Raw genomic sequence first — 14,786 nt, forward strand, 5'->3', positions numbered from 1 at the left:
TCATCACTGCCTGAATGTACCGCCCTCCAGGTCCTTAAAGGCGTGCGCCACCGCCACCACGCACTTGCTATGGCTCTAATAGCTCTGACCCCCAGGCAACTTTATTTATTAACATACAATTAAAATCACATTTCAGTACAAGTAAAATACCACCACAATGGGTATAGGTGCTTGTGACCTGAGGTCGATCCCTGAGTTCCATGTGGTTGAAGGAGAGAAATAACTCGTTCAGGTTGTCCTATGACGTCCATGCATGTGCATGTGTGCACGCAAACACAAACAAGTAAATAAGCAGTTAATTAATTTGATTTTTAACTGAGGTTATTAATTTGCCCTTGTAGCTAGAGTTTTCCTGCCTGGCCCACAGTCAGGACAAATCTCTGACCCCGCCAGTCCCACAGCCATTCAGACCCGACCAAGTAAACACAGAGACTTATATTGGTTACAAACTGTATGGCCGTGGCAGGCTTCTTGCTAACTGTTCTTACAGCTTAAATTAATCCATTTCTATTAATCTATACCTTGCCACGTGGCTTGTGGCTTACCGCTACTTTACATCTTCCTTGTCCTGATGGCGGCTGGCAGTGTCTCTCTCCCCCAGCTTCCTGTTCTCTCCATTCTCCTCTCTGTTAGTCCCGCCTATACTTCCTGCCTGGCCACTGACCAATCAGTGATTTATTCATTGACCAATCAGCAACACATTTGACATACAGACCATCCCACAGCATGCCCTTAAGTAAGTAAGCTTTTATCCATAAAGGCTTGCAGTTAAAGGGAACATATCAAGCATGGACATGAACAATAACAAAATACTTGATGTGATTGAAATGAAAGCAGGTGGGTACATAGGTAGGCTAGAACTGGAAAGGAAAGGGAGAGTTAGATTTTACAGAGCCAACACAGGATCTATAGTCATTAAAAGGTGAGAAGCAGAAAACTGCTATGGTTGGATTCACTTCTTTCTTTACTTTGTGTACACATATGTGTTTGTTATATGTGGTATGAGTTGATGTGGTGTGTGCACATGTGCACATGGATGTCTGTGGAAGCCAGAGGTTGACATCGAGTATCTTTCTCCATCACTCTCCATTTTATTTTTTGACAGGGTCTGTCACCAAACCGGGAGCTCACTAATTCCACAAGACTGGCTGGCCAATGAGTTTCAGAGATCAGCCTGTCTCCATCCCCTTTTTGTCCAGATCTGAGACTATAGCTGCACTGGCTTCTGCATGGGCACTGGGAATTGAACTCAGGTTTTATTGCTTGCACAGCAGGTACTTGACTGACTGAACCTTCTTTCCAACCCTAGAGCTTGCATTTTATAAAGATACTCTGACAGCACCATGAAGGGTTGTCAGCAGAGTGTTACCATAGCTTAGGGAAGAGGAAAATGATGGGTCAGTCAATCAGTAGAGACTGCAATGAAGGAAAGGAGAGTCAACGAGAAGTATTTAGATAAAATGTGGATATAGAGAAATGATAGCTATCAACTATTCCATAAAATTCATCCCCCAACGTAGCTATTTGCAATGCTTAACACATAGACTCTACGCATAAGGGGTGCTTTCTGACTCAGTCAAAGAGCTGTTGTCAATGCTGACTGAAGACGGTTTGAATTACAAAAATGGGCTCTGTGGCTGGATTTAGCGTCATCTGGGAGACAGGCCTAGAGGCCTGTCTCTGAGGGTGTGTCCAGAGAAGTTTGATTAAGAAAGATGCCCCCTGAACACATGTGGCACCATCCGAGGGGCTGGGATCCTAGACTAAATAAAATGGAGAAAGTGATCTGAATCAGTATCTCTCTCTCTGCCCTCTGGTTGTGGATGCAGTGTGACCCACCACCTCATGTTTCTGCCACCATGCCTGTCTTGTCATATTGGACTATATCCTCTCAAACTGAGAGCAAAAAAAAAAAAAAAAAATTCCTTCCTTAAGTTGAATATTTTGTCACAGCAACGAAAAAAGTAAGTAATGTAGGCTTTGTCTGTCATAACCTGTCTTCTCATTACAGACTACAAAAACGACACACTGAGGACAGGGCAGGCTTGTGACTACGTAGACAGGACTGTCAAGCTGTAGCTAAGAAATGACAATTCTCAAAAGGATTCTCCTCAAGCCTCCACATGGAGTTTACCCTATGACAACCCCAAATTTGTACTTCCAACTTTCTGAACTTCAAGAAAATAAATTTCTCTCATTTTCAAGCCACTTTTGTGATAACTTATTACGATATCTACAGCAAAATAAAATACTCTTCCATGGCTGTGTTCATGGCATTCAGCCCAAGTTCTGATGGTTTTTCCATTCATTTAATTACTGCCTTTCTCACCGGGGTGCAGGCAGGACCTTTTCATGGCTAGCCTCTCAGCACGGTATCTGGAGCACTTAAGACAGCACTTACCTCAGTGTACATTTGAGTAAAGAAACCTTAGCCTTTGAAATGGTTCAATGATCTTGCATAAACATCCGCATTTCCTGGAGCCTTCTCAAACTAATGTTTTGTTATTTCTCAAATACCCAAGTATGGGAGTGTAGGAACCAAAGACCACGTGACCAAACAGTTACCAGTTTACAACACAGAGCCGGTGTGAAGCTATAAGACCTGAGTTACAACCTGGGGTAACCTTTTGTGGTTTTGGCTGCCTCAGGTGGAGAAGCCCCTCGGTTGCCTGGGCAACGCCTCTGCCCAGCTGGAGGGAAAGCACCCCGAAGGGCTCAGTGCGCAGGCGCCTGCGGGGAGCCAATGGGCGCGGCTGTACCGCCCCGGAGCGGGCTGCGCGCCTCCCTCCCGCGGGCGCGGTCGGTTGTGTGCCGGGGCGGCGGCGGGGCGGTCACGTAGGTTACGCACAGTCACTCCGCTGCGAGCCGGCACTCTGCGCCGTCCCCTGCCGCGGCGCCCCGAGCGAGCGGGGCCCTTGATGGCGCGGGTCGGCGGCCGGGGGCGCCGCTGACGGCAGGCGCGAGGCACCGAGGAGAGCCCGAGCCGGCCCCTCCCGCCCACCTCCGCCGGCAAGCTCTGTGCCCCCAAACCCCGGGCCCTCTGCGGGAATGTTCAAAAATGAGTACCAGGTAACCCAAAAGGGCTTCCTCGCCGGGGTGAGCTGGCTCGCCTTCGGGGTCGTGAAGCCTCCACTCCCGGGGTGAAAAATAATTAGTGACTAAGTGGTCTTGATCGTAAGCTGTTCTTGCTCCCGCTCAGTGCTATTTAGTGCAGAATTGGTTGATCTGATTACAGAGCAGGCCATGACCCCCCAACTCCAGACACCCGGAATTGGAATTTGAGCACAGGACCCAGAAATCCTGAGTTTTAACAAGCACCCGGGGCTTTCACTGTTGATCTCCTCTGGTATCTTAGAAGCTATTTAGAGGAGTTAATGAATGGATTCTTTTAAACACAGGATTAAAGTCAGCACTTGGGGTGTGTGCTGTTTTCTTTTTCCTATGATTCTTCCAGCATTGGGGTATATGAGGATCAGTTGGGGAATACTAACAACAACAACAACAAACCCAAAAAACAAACAAACAAAAAAATCCCAGACTTCCTGACCCTCCTCCTAGATCTGGTGAATAAAAAATGTGGCTGGGCTTAGCCCTTCTACGTTTTAAAGCAACTCCCAAGCAACTGTGATCCAAGGATTACATTTGGAACGCACAGTTTTCTCAGTGTTCTCAGACACCTTGCTCCATGGATGGCATCCTTTCCTCAGCTCACTGAATGGCTTTCTGCCCCGGCTTTCCAGGCGTCATCTTGAAATTGCAGTCTATATGACATTTTTATCTTGCTATTAGGAATATTGTTAGGGTGCTTAGTACCCCCACCCTCACCCCAGGGTCCACCTCTCTGTGGTTTCATCCTTTTGGCCAAACACTACTTGTCCTTAAAGCACTGTGTGCTTCTCTTTTGTCCTGTTTTAGAAATTCATTCTATGGGTTTAGAATAAACTTAGGTTAATCTCAGTGAGTGTAGATAAAGTATGATGTTATGAAATAACACTTGCCCACTGTGGGCATCTTGGAAAACACAGGAAAAGAGGTGGAGGGAAAAGATTTGCTGTTTTATTAAGGTTCTGGGGATTTCTTTTTAAAACCCAGCTGCCTCAAACTTAAAATTCATAGCAAAATGACCCGCCCTTAGAAGCAGTAGCATATACAATTTTGCACATAATAAGAACAAAGAAATTTTCTGCAAAATATATGCTTTAGGAAAAATGCTGGTAATTTTTTTTATAAAAACTAAACAGGTTTTTATAAAAAATCAAACAAATTTTCTCATGTGCTGCTTGTAATTCAAATCATATTTAGTTTTCATCTCAGCTTCTCAAATTTTGTAATAAATTCTTCCTTGGAGATAATCATTTATTTCCCCCATTTTTATTAGCAGAGTAATAGCACTTAGTAATAGCTTTAACATTCACATTAGTGTGACTCTGTAGTCTTGAGTTTATAGTAGGTAATAAGCAATCTATAGAAAATATCCTTTTTGTTCTTCCTATATGTCTCCAAATTTATTTGTTTAAAAGATATTGTAGAGATGTCCAGTAAGAACCCCCTTCCACATGTACCCCAATGCTTCTCAGGTCTTTTTATGAATGAGTCTAAGCTACTTGTCCCCTTTATTGAATAATCTTCAGTGGCACTATTAATCCCTTGCTGCATGCCAAGTATTGTCCTTGATGATTTATGTTTGCTAGACTGTATGATCCAACAGTTATTTGATAGATGGGAAAAAACAAGACATTAAGTAACTCCATATTCAGAAAATTAAAAAGAAAGTACTGGAGTCCCAGTCAGTATGACTACTAACTTTATTTTCACACATAATGATAAGATTTATTGGTTTAGTTTACAAATTGAGTTTAAGCCCTTTAGTCTGGTCTTTTTAGAATGCTTTACAGACCTGATCTGTACATGTCAAGTCAATGAGCCCCATCTGTAATATTTCTATGGCACAATTGATGTTTATCATGTTTTTTTTTTTTTTTTTTTTTTTTTTTTTTTTTTTTTACGTTTTTCGAGACAGGGTTTCTCTGTGTAGCTTTGTGCCTTTCCTGGAACTCACTCTGTAGCCCAGGCTGGCCTCGAACTCACAGAGATCCGCCTGGCTCTGCCTCCCGAGTGCTGGGATTAAAGGCGTGCGCCACCACCGCCCGGCTGATGTTTATCATGTTTTAAAAGTGAGTTCCTTAGTAGCCTAAGGTGACCCAAATCAAATGGTTGTGGCTTACAGGCAGCCAAAGTATAAAATAGGCATAATAACAAGGATAATGTTTTTCCCAAATTAGTTTAACTGACAGATGGCTGCAGCACTGGTTTTAAACTCTGGTAGATAGGATTTCTACCATAGCATGTATTTCACTCTGAATTTCTTGGTTTTATTTTCTAGGGAGGTGCATTTGTTGAAATCTTCAGTGCTCAGGGGAAAAATCCTGGAGCAAAATGGAAGATTTTTGGCAGTCCATCTGTGATTTGGAAAGTAAGTGTTAGAAGTTAAGTGTCAAACCCTGGGAAGTACTGTGAGGGAAGGTCATAGAAAAGGGGGCTTCAGAACTGATTTTCTTTTCTTTCACCTGCAAAGGCTTTGTGTTGTTGACTGCAGTCCACCCCCACCCCCGCCCCCGAGACACCACTCCTTAGCTGGTGAAGACTGCCACATGGTGTATAACTGCTGAGTGTACTCTGAGCCCTGCTTTATCATTTTAGGTGACTTTGATGTCAGTGAAGAGCATCTCTCTAAGGACTAGGCCTCTGGGTTTCTTGGTTTCATCATCTTTAATGACACCTTCTCATTCTGCTGCAGCCTTATCATCACTGTCACACCCTTGACCTCTGAAGTTACACGTGAGAGACAGAGATGCCTTTCACTGACCTCAGTCTTGGATCCGTAAGGCCAATTGCTCAGTCCTCCACTGTGTTTGTTCTGCAGTCGGATTGTTCTTCAGGCCACACACTTTTCTGTTCCCTCCTTGTGTTTCGTTTTATTTACTTTCTCTGAATTCTCATCTCTCTCTCCAGTGCAGAAGCTAAAGTGTTATTTCACCCACTTTCCAGTAAGGACCTCAAATGCCTTGGCTCTTTAGCCTATCATGATGCTTGCCTAGCCAGCCTGTGTGGGATCCCTAGTCTTTCCTTTGCCTGTACCTGGGCTCTCAGTACTTTTGGAGAAAATACCTACAGTTTTCAGGTTGATAACACTATAAATCCAACCTCAATAGTCCAGAAAATTATCCTGTTATATTCTTGTCAGTATCCAAAATGATCCTTTCCTGTCATCTTTGGTTTCCAACCACTAAACTGCCTACTCTCAGCCCCACACCCAAGGCATGCCTTTCTTGCTCATCAGAAGCAGACACCCCCACTTCCCAGGAAAAACAGGAGCCATTAGGCGGAAGCCAGTTCCACTTGCTGCCACCATACCTGAAAACCTGTCTCCATCTCCATCCATATCTTTTTCTCTCTTGTAGAAGCAAGAGCTGAATGCCTTCAGGAGAATAAGAATAACTATAGATGAAACTTACAACTACTATTGAGTGCCTAATGTTTGTTAAGCATAACATTAGGCATATTACATAATGTTATATAATATGAATAGCTTTGTGAGATAGATAGCTACATGCCCCTCTGATAGGTAAGAACATTAAGTCATGGAAAAGACAAGGATCAAAAGTGTACAGTATGAATGAGAGAGAAATGGTACTCAGAGAATATGTGCCAGAGAGGCTTCCCCAAATAAGTGGCATTGAGTTATAGTTGGAATATAAAATGTGCCCCCCACAAACTCAGATGTTTGAATACTTGCTCCCAAACTGGTGGTGCTATCTTGAGAGGTTGTAGAAACTTTGGGAGGTGGGGCCAAGTTGTAGGAAGTGAATCACTGGGCCTGGGCATATGAAGGTTGTGCTTGGCCCCAGGTTCCGTTCCTTACACTCCTTCCTATCTGCCATGAAGAAGCTCTTCCACCAATGCTGCTGCCACTGGGGTATTTTGCCCAGGCTCATGGGGCCAAGGAACTGTGGATTGAAATATTTGAAACCCTGACCTTAAAATAAATATTGTTGTGCTTTCAGTTCTTTAATGTTGACTCCTCACAGCTTCCCAAAGTAACTAACACAAGTGCTAAGAGTCAGCCAGGCATAAAGAGAGGCTGCTGCATGGAAGAGCATTCCACAAAGAAAGTAGTATGAACAAAATCCCTGTATTAGAAGAAAGTTTGGAATTTTCAAAAAAATGAGAAAACTGTTGGTGTTCAGATGAGGAGATTAAGTTTGAAGAGCTGGGTAGGGACCAGCATATCTAAGTGCTTTGTGACTTGCTGCAGGGTTGGGCAGGCCCATCATGTGCTTAAATAAAATAAATAATATACTTGGTACATGTATGTTCATCGCAAATACATAGGGGATGTGATTACAATGGACATTACATGGACTTATTACAGAAGTCTTAATTTATTAAAAAGAGATTTATTTTTATGTTTATGTTTGTGTCTGTGTGAGTATATGCCACCTGTGGGGGTGCCCATGGAGGCGAGAGGACAACATCTGATGCTCTGGGGTGGAGACATAGATGGTTGTGAGCTGTCCAGCGTAGGTGCTAGGAACTGAACTTGAATCTTCTAGAAGAGCAACAAGTGCTCTTAACTGCTTAGCCATTTCTCCAGCCCCTTAGCTTAACTTTCTCAATAACCATAATTGTTTCATTTAATTCATATGGATTTAAATATATACGGAATTTTCAAAGTCACAGAAGATACGAAATAATACATAATTAATTCCATTTGAGCTATGGCCTGAAAGTAAAAAACTTCTAGTATGAATTCTGCAGGAGTTAGATACTTTCTTCTGCTATGCAGGGGGTGGTGATGAGCTGTGCACTTAGATGGGATTGCATACAGGCAGCAAGAAGCAACTATACCCAGAACCAGTGAGTTACTTTGGAATCCCTGAAGTTGGAAAACTTTTTTTTTCATTTGGAGGAAAGATATTTTCATATAATAAGAAATTAGCTGTGTGGCTAGTGTGGTTTTGTGTTCCATTCCCAACAAGTCTCAAGATAAAAGCATCATCAGGAGTCTATTTTTAAGTCTTTAAAAAAAAAGAAAGAAAGAAAAAAGACTTGTTTTTCTGGAAATTTGCAGTTCTAATTTTTATGGAAGAAGCCAAATAAGATATGCTTCAATTACTGCTGTTTTTATTTTGTCCCATAGGAGTTTGATAAAGAAGTTAAAAGTTTTGTATTTATCCTGGAAGGCAGCAGCCAAACCAACAGAATTCAGTTACCAAAGGAGAATAAGCAAATACGTGAGTAAGACTTCTACTACTGAAATTCAGTGTTTGAGAGAATTATGTTTTGTGTCTTAGAAGCAGGCATATGAGTAGGACTGGTGTGAGATCTGCTGGTGTGAAGTCATCTGATATTTTATGTAGAAATCAACTATATGCCATGCACTTTAGGAAAATAGCCTCCTTCACTATCTTCTTTAAGTTTAGAACTATTTTAAGTCCTGGAAGATTGTTTTAGTAGCCACTTATTATAATAGTATTTGTTGAGCACTAACTCTGTATGAGGGATTTTTCACAGTGTTTCTTTACAGATGAGCAATGAAACATTGGGTTCTTATTAGAAAATCAGGTGGTTAAGGCAAAGTTTCAACAGGAACTCAAGAACTTATAAGTTAGAAGAACATTTTTTTAAAAAACAAAAATAATGAAAAAAATTGCACAAGATATTATTAGTAACAATAAGTGATAAACCTTTAGGGAACATTAATATCTAAGAAGTATAGATATGTTACTTAGCAGACAGCTGCAGGCTTAATTCCAGTATGAAAATTAGCAGCATCATTTCAAAGCAGACAGAACCTTACAAGGTGGCTTAAAGATGTGGTCTGGAGGAGCAGTTGTTGGCCAAGGTGAGGTTGGATTTTAGGCTCTGTCATCAGATTAAGCTTTCAATAAAGTGATTAATTTGAGTAATGTATAAATATAATCAAACTCTTCTACTAACTGTGTCTCACTGGTTAAATATAGAGTTCTGATATTTTGTAGAAATAAATAGGCAGGTTTTTTTTGTTTGTCATTTACTGTGTCTTCATTCATTAAGAATATTTATTAGAGGGTTGCAGATAAAGCCAAGTGATAGAGCATTACCTAGCAGGCTCACAGGCCTCGGTTCAATTCCTAGCAACATAAATAAAACATATTTTAAAAAAACGTGTATTAAGTACCTTCCATGTACCAGGCACTGTGGAAAGACCTGTTGTTGGTACCTGATTTCTAATTTTAATTTCCTTTGTAAACTGTACAGATCCTAGGCCTTACGTACCATTTTAAGCACTATGTGACATTTTAAATTTCTAAGATGTAAATCAAGCCATGCAAATTAGGGATGGAAGATGATTTAATTTAAAATGTTTTGCCACTGTTTCTTTATAAACTAAGAAATCAACCTTGAAAGAGAATAGATAATTATTATTAAAATTTTTAAATTAATTTGCTGCCACAAGGAAATATGGCTTCCTCATAGTTCCTAATTGGGTATATGACTGATAGCAGGATATTTTGTTGTTGTTTTTCATTTTCATATATATTTGTATTTGTAAGTAAAGTATACTAAAATAAGTCAGGGAAGCATATCTGAAATTGTAGTTTTTTCATATGAGAGACACAGTTCATCTGTTTTGGGATATTGGCTTTATGAAACAGATACGTTCCAGGAACTTGACTGTTAGAAGCTGGTTAGTCTTTTTTGCCCTTATTGTTTGGCTTATACAGACAATCTAAATGCCTGCTTTTTAGTGCCCTCGGCATATGTGCCCATGGTCATGGTACTGATGAAATCAGTTGGTCCAACAGCCTTCTCATTTGGCTCTGAGAAAGATTCCTCCTTTACCAAAGTGACTAAATGCAGACTCCTGATCCCCCTTTCTACTCTTATTCAGGTTTTTGGGTTTTTTCTTCCTTTCCTCAGAAACTGGGTTTAATGTGTTATAATTACCTCTTTAAATGTGACAATGATGACTTTTAATTAGAAGAAACAGAAGAATCTTCTAATATGTTTCTTACACAATGTCCTACAGTTAAAAATTAATCTGGCTTTCCCATAGCATGTGCAACAGTATAACAAATGAAATAGTTTGTGTGGTCTCCCGCCACTAATGCCTTCACATGAGCTTTTTGGATGTTTTGATAACAAAGTTGGTTGTTATTTTTACTTGTATAAAATGACCTTCTGTTTGAGGTTGGTATGGTTAAACTGAAATTAAAAAGTATGCCTTGAATAGAGAAGTGGCTTTCAGTTAACACTTAAATTAAGTTCAATTATCATTACATATTTCTGTTTTAAGAGTTAATATATACTTTATGCAAACTTGACATTACATAGTTCATTTGTATTTCTGACTATATTAGATGCTTATGAAGAAAGTTTTATAATGAAATTATGTATGTTTGACTGCTCCTAAATAGTAATCTTTCTGAATTAAATTGTACTTGATGAGTCCTAAGTAAATAAATCAGTTGTGTTTTTAATTTGTTATTACATTTATTTATTATTGTGTGAGTGTCTTCATGCACCATGGTGTACATGAGGGTCAGAAGACAACTTGTGGGAGTCAGTTCTCTCTCGTCATGTGGATTCTGGGAATGAACTCATGTCAGCTTGGCAAGCAAATACACTTACCTGCTGAGGCATTCCCCCTTGCCCTGTGTTTTCTGTTGTTGTTTCTTTATAACCTAATATAAGAAATCAACCTTGAAAGGAAATAATTATTGTTAAAAATTTTTAATTAATTTGCTGCCATAAGTGAACTTCCTCATAACTAATAACTTTTCTGAAACATGATAATAGGTTTCTCTGCCAATTCAGTAAGCCAGGTCAAGCCCAATTGATAACGCAAAAGAACAGGTATATTTGAGCAAATCAACTCCCATTTGAGCCCCCCCAACCCCAGAGATTGGGGCCAGAGAAGTCATGTGGCCAAAGTAAAGCAGGGAGCATATATACCCTGTAGGCGAGGGGTGATGATATGTCCCCCACAAGCTGAGTTTGTGCCCAAGTATGGTCAAAAACTGACCACTTTAGACGGGGTCTTGGGCTACTGGCAACTTTAGAGGAGGAGCTGTAACAGCTACTAAGAATGTGGAACTGGGCCTTTTGATGCCTTTTCTTTGTTGGAGATTCTCTGGGGGTGGGGGTTGGAGAGAGAAGAATGGGGCTTTCCAGATCAAGCAGGAATGAGCTGGTGGTTCCAGCTGAAAAATAACTCCCTCATAGTTCCGAGTTGGATATGTGTCACATGGTGCTTGAAATGGTACATAATGCCTAGAATCTGTACAGTTTACAAAGGAAATTAAAACTAGAAATCATGTACCAACAGCATGTCTTTCCACAGTCTGGTGCATGGAAGGTACTCGATACATGTTCTTTTTAATATGTTTATTTATGTAGCTAGGAATTGAACCCAGGCCTGTGAGCCTGCTATGTAAATAATACCCATCAAATGATGACACTTGAGTATCACGTTGTATACTTCTCCAGGGTGTTAGTCAGCTTTGTAACCCCTAACTCAGTGACGACATACAGTTGATGTTCAGATAAGTTTGTTAAATTTGTTACAGTAAGGAACTTTGACAAGTCGGTTTCCAATTTCTAACTGTAACCATCTGCCCTTGGTAATGACACTTTAGTGTGTCATTCACCAGTACAATAAATCTCTGCCACCCTTCAGCTTGGTTGGTGTTGTATGGAGTTGCCCGTGTGAGAAGCATCACTGTCATACATAAATATCCAGTAGGGACTTTCTATTCAAGAGTCACATTCAAAGTCGTTTCCCTGCTGAATCATCTGAATCAAATAGTGTGTGTCCGGCCATCTGTATCCCTGAAGCCTGAGTTCAGCTGTTCTAAAAGATGAAGATGGCTTCTTGTGGTTCCCCCAGGTCTCCTCACTGCTACTTTGCTATTCTTTTTAAATTATGTCTTGCTCTGTTTAAAACCCTTAAGTGTCTTTGATCTCACCATTTTATTAAAGTGCTCTTATCAGAGTGAGTGGTCTTCTGTATTCCTGAACCATTGGGGGTTCTCAGCTCTCATCTTCACCCTTGGGAGCATCTGGGACAGCCAGCACCCCCTCGATACACTTCTTTCACTTACCTCCTAGGATTCTTCATCCTATTGTACACTAGGTTGTTGTTAGTTTCTTTTTGCTCTTCCTCTTCACTTGCCACCTGAATGCTACAGTGACTCTGGTCTTTATGCTTAGCCCTGTGGCTACATGTTCTCCCTGGTTATCAGCTTCAGGATCATGGATTTTTAATGCCATCTCTGTCTCACTTCAGTCTTGCACATCAGGTATTTACTAGTCTTTTTTCCTGGACCACCTAAGGGTAGTGTATGTAAAACCCAGTTCCTGGCCAAGGCTGCTTGTGATTTTTCCCCCTGCCTTTGTTGCTAGCAAATAGCATTCTCTCTTCAACTGACAAGACCAGACTTCTTCATTAAATCAGCTTCTCTATTTCTTTATTCTCTGAATCCATTAAGAAGATATCAGTAGTACTGGGGAAAAGATTGAAAGTTTCCCCACTTCCTACCCTTTGGTATTGCTCTCACCACTCTCTCAGGCCTGGATTATTACAGTTACTTTCTATTGTAGTCAGATGTCAAATTAGCAGCCAGAGTAGAACTCCTCAATTCTAAGTGACATGTGAAACATGTTACCTTCTCCTGGAAAAGGTCCCATTCCTTAAAGTAAAAATAATTTCTCTATGGGAATGTAACTGTCTGATTCCCTCTTCATTCTCTGGCTTTCTCTCTCATTGCCCTTCCTCTGGCCTTCATTCCACCCATTCAAGGCCATTGCTGTTTTGAAATCCAGCATACTCTTCTCTTTTCCAGCCTTTACTAAGATGCCACTTTTGAATGAGGCCCACCTGACATGTCCGTAAGTTACACCTGTGCTTCATATTGTTCCCATTTTTCAGTCCATTGGCCCCTTTCCTGCCCTGCTCTCAAACTATGAACAACACTGAACTGAACATGTGTGTGTTGTTAGTTGTTTTACTGTTTTTCCAACCATTTTCAGAAAGCAAATTCCACTGATAGAAACTGTTTATTTTGTCTAATTAATTTGTACTGAAAAAATGCATGACTGAGCGGCTTCCCACTGATTTTAGGTTGGCCCATATCTTTCACCTGGCCTTCAAGGCTCCATATGACTGGGTTTACAATCTGTTCTTTTCCCTCTGCAGTGTCTTACACCAGCCGACTGAGCATTTTAAGGTTAATTTCAGCAGTTCTGTCCTTATGGACATCCCACATCATCCTAAGATGGAGGAATCCACCTTACAGTCTGTTCATCTCTCCTACACCTCTACCCCCTTCCAGTCACTCTCTTCTTATTCTCCCAAGCTCAGTTTCTGCATTATTTCTTCAGGACTACTTTTACTGACCATCCCCTTCCCTTCAAGCAACTATAGTTAAATGCTGTCCTAGAACTTTGACCTTCTCTTTTGTGAAACCATATTGCACATTCCATGAGGGCACAGATTATGATGGTCTTATTTACTGTAAAAAACTTCAGCAAGACTTGTGTACAGCATGTGATCAATAATCTTTGTTAAATGATAAAGCTATTTCTTATAAATGATTCTTTGAGGTACAGGTGGAAATTATTAGCCCAGTTTTAGGGATGAAAAGGAAATTAAGAATATACTAAGGCTGTGTTTGAAGTCTTGGAGTAAGTTCATGCTGAGCTTTCTGGGTAGTGAGGGAGAATGATTGTCTGTGGCCTCATCCTACTTCTTGGATGACACAGTCCTTGGAAAATGTATGTGAGGTATGCAGTTTGTCATTTGCTCTAATGAAACAACTTTAAAACCACTGCTTAAGCCGGGCGGTGGTGGCGCACGCCTTTAATCCCAGCACTTGGGAGGCAGATCCAGGCGGATCTCTGTGAGTTCGAGGCCAGCCTGGGCTACCAAGTGAGGCGCAGGAATGTCGCAAAGCTACACAGAGAAACCCTGTCTCAAAAAACCAAAAAAAAAAAAAAACTGCTTAAAATTAATGGTATTTTATAAGTTGAGTATGGTTTTAAATATTTAAAAGAAAAAAAATGAAGACTTTGCCACTTAACAAGGAATTTCTGTATATTTATGTACTTGATGGCCATTTTTTAAACTAATGAGGCCCATATTCAGTATTACTTAGAGTGATTTTAAATACAATACAGACATGAAGAGCCAGTTTAAATTTCCTAGGCCAGGGAACCATATACGACAATGGAGTTTATTTAGCATTACTGCCATACAGAACCAGCTTGTCAAATGTTGTTAAAGCACTCTTTGTCATATCATCACCCTTTAGTGTCATCACATGTGAAAGCCTTTTGGAAAGTGGGGCCTCAGTGTGTGAGAATGTGGAATGACAGAATTCTTTTTGTTTTTTTGAGGAAAGAGATATTTCATTTCTAAAAAAATGGTCTTTTACGTGCATCTCTTTGTGCTTGAAGGAAATAATGACTCAGTGAGATTTGTGGCACCTTTTAAAGGGCTGGTGTTCTTGATCTGGTGTTCTCCAAGCTCTATTTACAGCTGAGGCCACTGTGGAAATGGCACTACTCTCCCTACAGGACCAGTCAGTGCAAGAGACCAGAGAGGCTGACTGACAGTGGCTTATTTGAGGTGGCTTCATTTTGCTATTTCACTTTGCTTTTGTGGGTCAAAACTCTGGTTGCCACATTGAGTCAATAGAACACATTCCTGGAGAATTTCCTAGGGTAGAGCCTTTAATCTCCCA

General features: G+C 40.8%; 1 protein-coding gene across 13 annotated transcripts in view; it reads left to right on the forward strand.

The window, feature by feature from the left end:
• The first annotated feature begins 2,844 nt into the window (after positions 1–2,844).
• Positions 2,845–14,786, forward strand: part of Cfap20dc (CFAP20 domain containing) — a 242,116-nt gene continuing 230,174 nt past the window's right edge. For 4 of the 13 annotated variants that reach the window (XM_052734145.1, XM_052734146.1, XM_052734148.1 and 1 more), the window contains exons 1-3: positions 2,846–3,069; positions 5,384–5,473; positions 8,201–8,294. In XM_052734145.1, the coding sequence (XP_052590105.1) occupies positions 3,049–3,069; positions 5,384–5,473; positions 8,201–8,294 (205 nt within the window). In that variant the 5' untranslated portion in view covers positions 2,846–3,048. Of the gene's footprint in view, positions 3,070–5,383; positions 5,474–8,200; positions 8,295–14,786 lie in introns of those variants that run through there. The other 9 variants (XR_008217213.1, XR_008217214.1, XM_052734155.1 and 6 more) reach the window with 4 other exon arrangements.

The sequence above is a fragment of the Peromyscus californicus genome, unplaced genomic scaffold (genome assembly GCF_007827085.1).
Source record: "Peromyscus californicus insignis strain IS unplaced genomic scaffold, ASM782708v3 Scaffold_12__1_contigs__length_115047231, whole genome shotgun sequence".
NCBI classification, from domain to species: Eukaryota; Metazoa; Chordata; class Mammalia; order Rodentia; family Cricetidae; genus Peromyscus; species Peromyscus californicus.